Below are 1,918 nucleotides of genomic sequence, written 5' to 3'. Positions count from 1 at the left end.
CTCCCAAGAGCTGGGATTACAGGACTGTGCCACCACGCCCAGTCTCAATGCGCCCCAGGGGCGGGGCCAGCACGGCAGGCATGGGATCCAACCCCTGGCCCCTGTGCCTGCTTGCAGGCGCTTTAATCCGCTGAGCTCTTTGGCCAGCCCTAGATTTATTTATATTTTAAAAAATACCTTATATAGGGGCTGGTGAGATGGCTCGGTGGTCTAAAGCACCTACTTAGAACAAGCTTAGCAAAGCCCAGGGACCAGGGTTCAATCCCCCAGCACCACATGCCAGCCAGCCCCGCCTCCTGGTGGGCTGAGCTGGACACACACACACACACACACACACACAAATAAATAAATTAAAAAAAAATACCTTATATACATATTTTTGAAGTTGAAAAATTCTATTTCTAGGACTTTTCTAGGACTGCTTTAAATTGATAATCTCCTACTTCATCCTCAGGCAGAGTTGAGAGTACCACATGCAGCAGCTTACCCACCTTTTAAAATAAACTGCAATCCAACTCCACCTGGAGTGTAACTCAGCCGTACTGGGTAATGCTGAATGCTACCTCACAACCCACCCTAAGCACCCCTTTAGTCCCAATTTTCCTTCACAGGCATGATTCCTGGTAGGTCTCTCATCAGTGCCAACCGGCACAGGCAGCTCCTGCGAACCCTGACCTGCTGCTCCCCAACCCTTGGAGGTTCCCCTACCTCTTTATGTTTCTCCATGGTGGCGTAGAGTTTCTGGGAGAGGTCATTAGACACATTGGGCATGCCAGCCTTCTTTTTGTTGCCCCTACTTAAGCTGCTCTTATTTTTGCTGGTTTTTTTATTGTTCTTCTTTTTAGCATTTTTGCTGTCTCCCTTTGTCACCTGCAGGGCAGCGCAAAGAAGAAAAAAATACTTCATTAAGAAAGAATCTGTAAACAATACTGATTTAAAAAAAAAAAGATTTTGTTCTTTGAAACTATAGAGATTACATCATGTTTACATATGACTGCACTAGGGCTCCTTCATATACCACCTGCTTTTTAAGCTGTTATTTAAAAGCCATCTAATGCTTACTGAGGTGTTTGGCCTAATTTTCTGTCTTAAGACCAGGACCTTGCATTAAAATGATGGCAGCTTTAACTTTCATTTGCCTGGAAGGGTATCAGAATTTATAAATTCTGCTGATAAAACCTGAGACCTGGATTAGGACACAAAGAGTCCTCAGCAGTGGGGGTAGTGAGAGTGCATGGAGGTGACACCTCTGCCCCTACACTTTTCTTGCCTTCTGAGCATATCCTATAATTTTTATTTTAATTAATTAATTTTAATGTATTCAGTACAGGGTCTACAGGGTCTCACTACATAGGATCAGACTTGTAGTGAGCCTCCTGTTTCCAGCGTCCCAAGTGCTGGGACTGCAGGCATACGCCACCATGCCAGTCTCAATTGCCATCTCAGGGGGCCTTGAGGGTGGGACCCATACCGAATGCCAGGGATCAAACTCTGCTCTCTGCATCTTGCCTAAGCAAGTGCTTTAATCCGGTAGCTATTTTGCCAGCATCGCCTTTCTGAGACAGTGTGGCACTATGTAGTTCAGGCTGGCCTCAAACTCATGGTGATACTCCTACCTCAGCCTCCCGAGTGCTGGAGTTTCAGGCATGCACCACACCAAGCCTGGCTATCCTACAATTTTTTTTTTTTTTTTTTTTTCCCAGAACTGGGAATTGAACTCAGGCCCTTGTGCTTGCCAAAGAAGCACTTATTCCACTAAGCCATCTCCCCAGCCACAATCCTCCAATTTTTTAAGTTTTCACAACAATGCAAAAATACAGGGGCTGGGGAGATGGCTCAGTGGTCTAAAGCACCTACTTAGAACAAGCTAAGCTAAGCAAAGCACAGGGACCGCGGTTCAATCCCCCAGCACCACATG

General features: G+C 45.9%; 1 protein-coding gene across 1 annotated transcript in view; it reads right to left on the bottom strand.

Annotated features, from left to right (window-relative positions):
- LOC101589752 (histone acetyltransferase p300) overlaps positions 1–1,918 on the bottom strand; it is a 19,585-nt gene that overhangs the window by 4,843 nt on the left and 12,824 nt on the right. The window contains exon 9 of the mRNA XM_004642564.2: positions 709–870. Coding sequence (XP_004642621.2) covers positions 709–870 — 162 coding nt within the window. The remainder of the gene's footprint in view (positions 1–708; positions 871–1,918) is intronic.

Source organism: Octodon degus, unplaced genomic scaffold (assembly GCF_000260255.1).
Source record: "Octodon degus isolate 3935 unplaced genomic scaffold, OctDeg1.0 scaffold00156, whole genome shotgun sequence".
In the NCBI taxonomy this organism is placed as follows: Eukaryota; Metazoa; Chordata; class Mammalia; order Rodentia; family Octodontidae; genus Octodon; species Octodon degus.
This window is presented reverse-complemented; position numbering and strand designations above follow the sequence as displayed.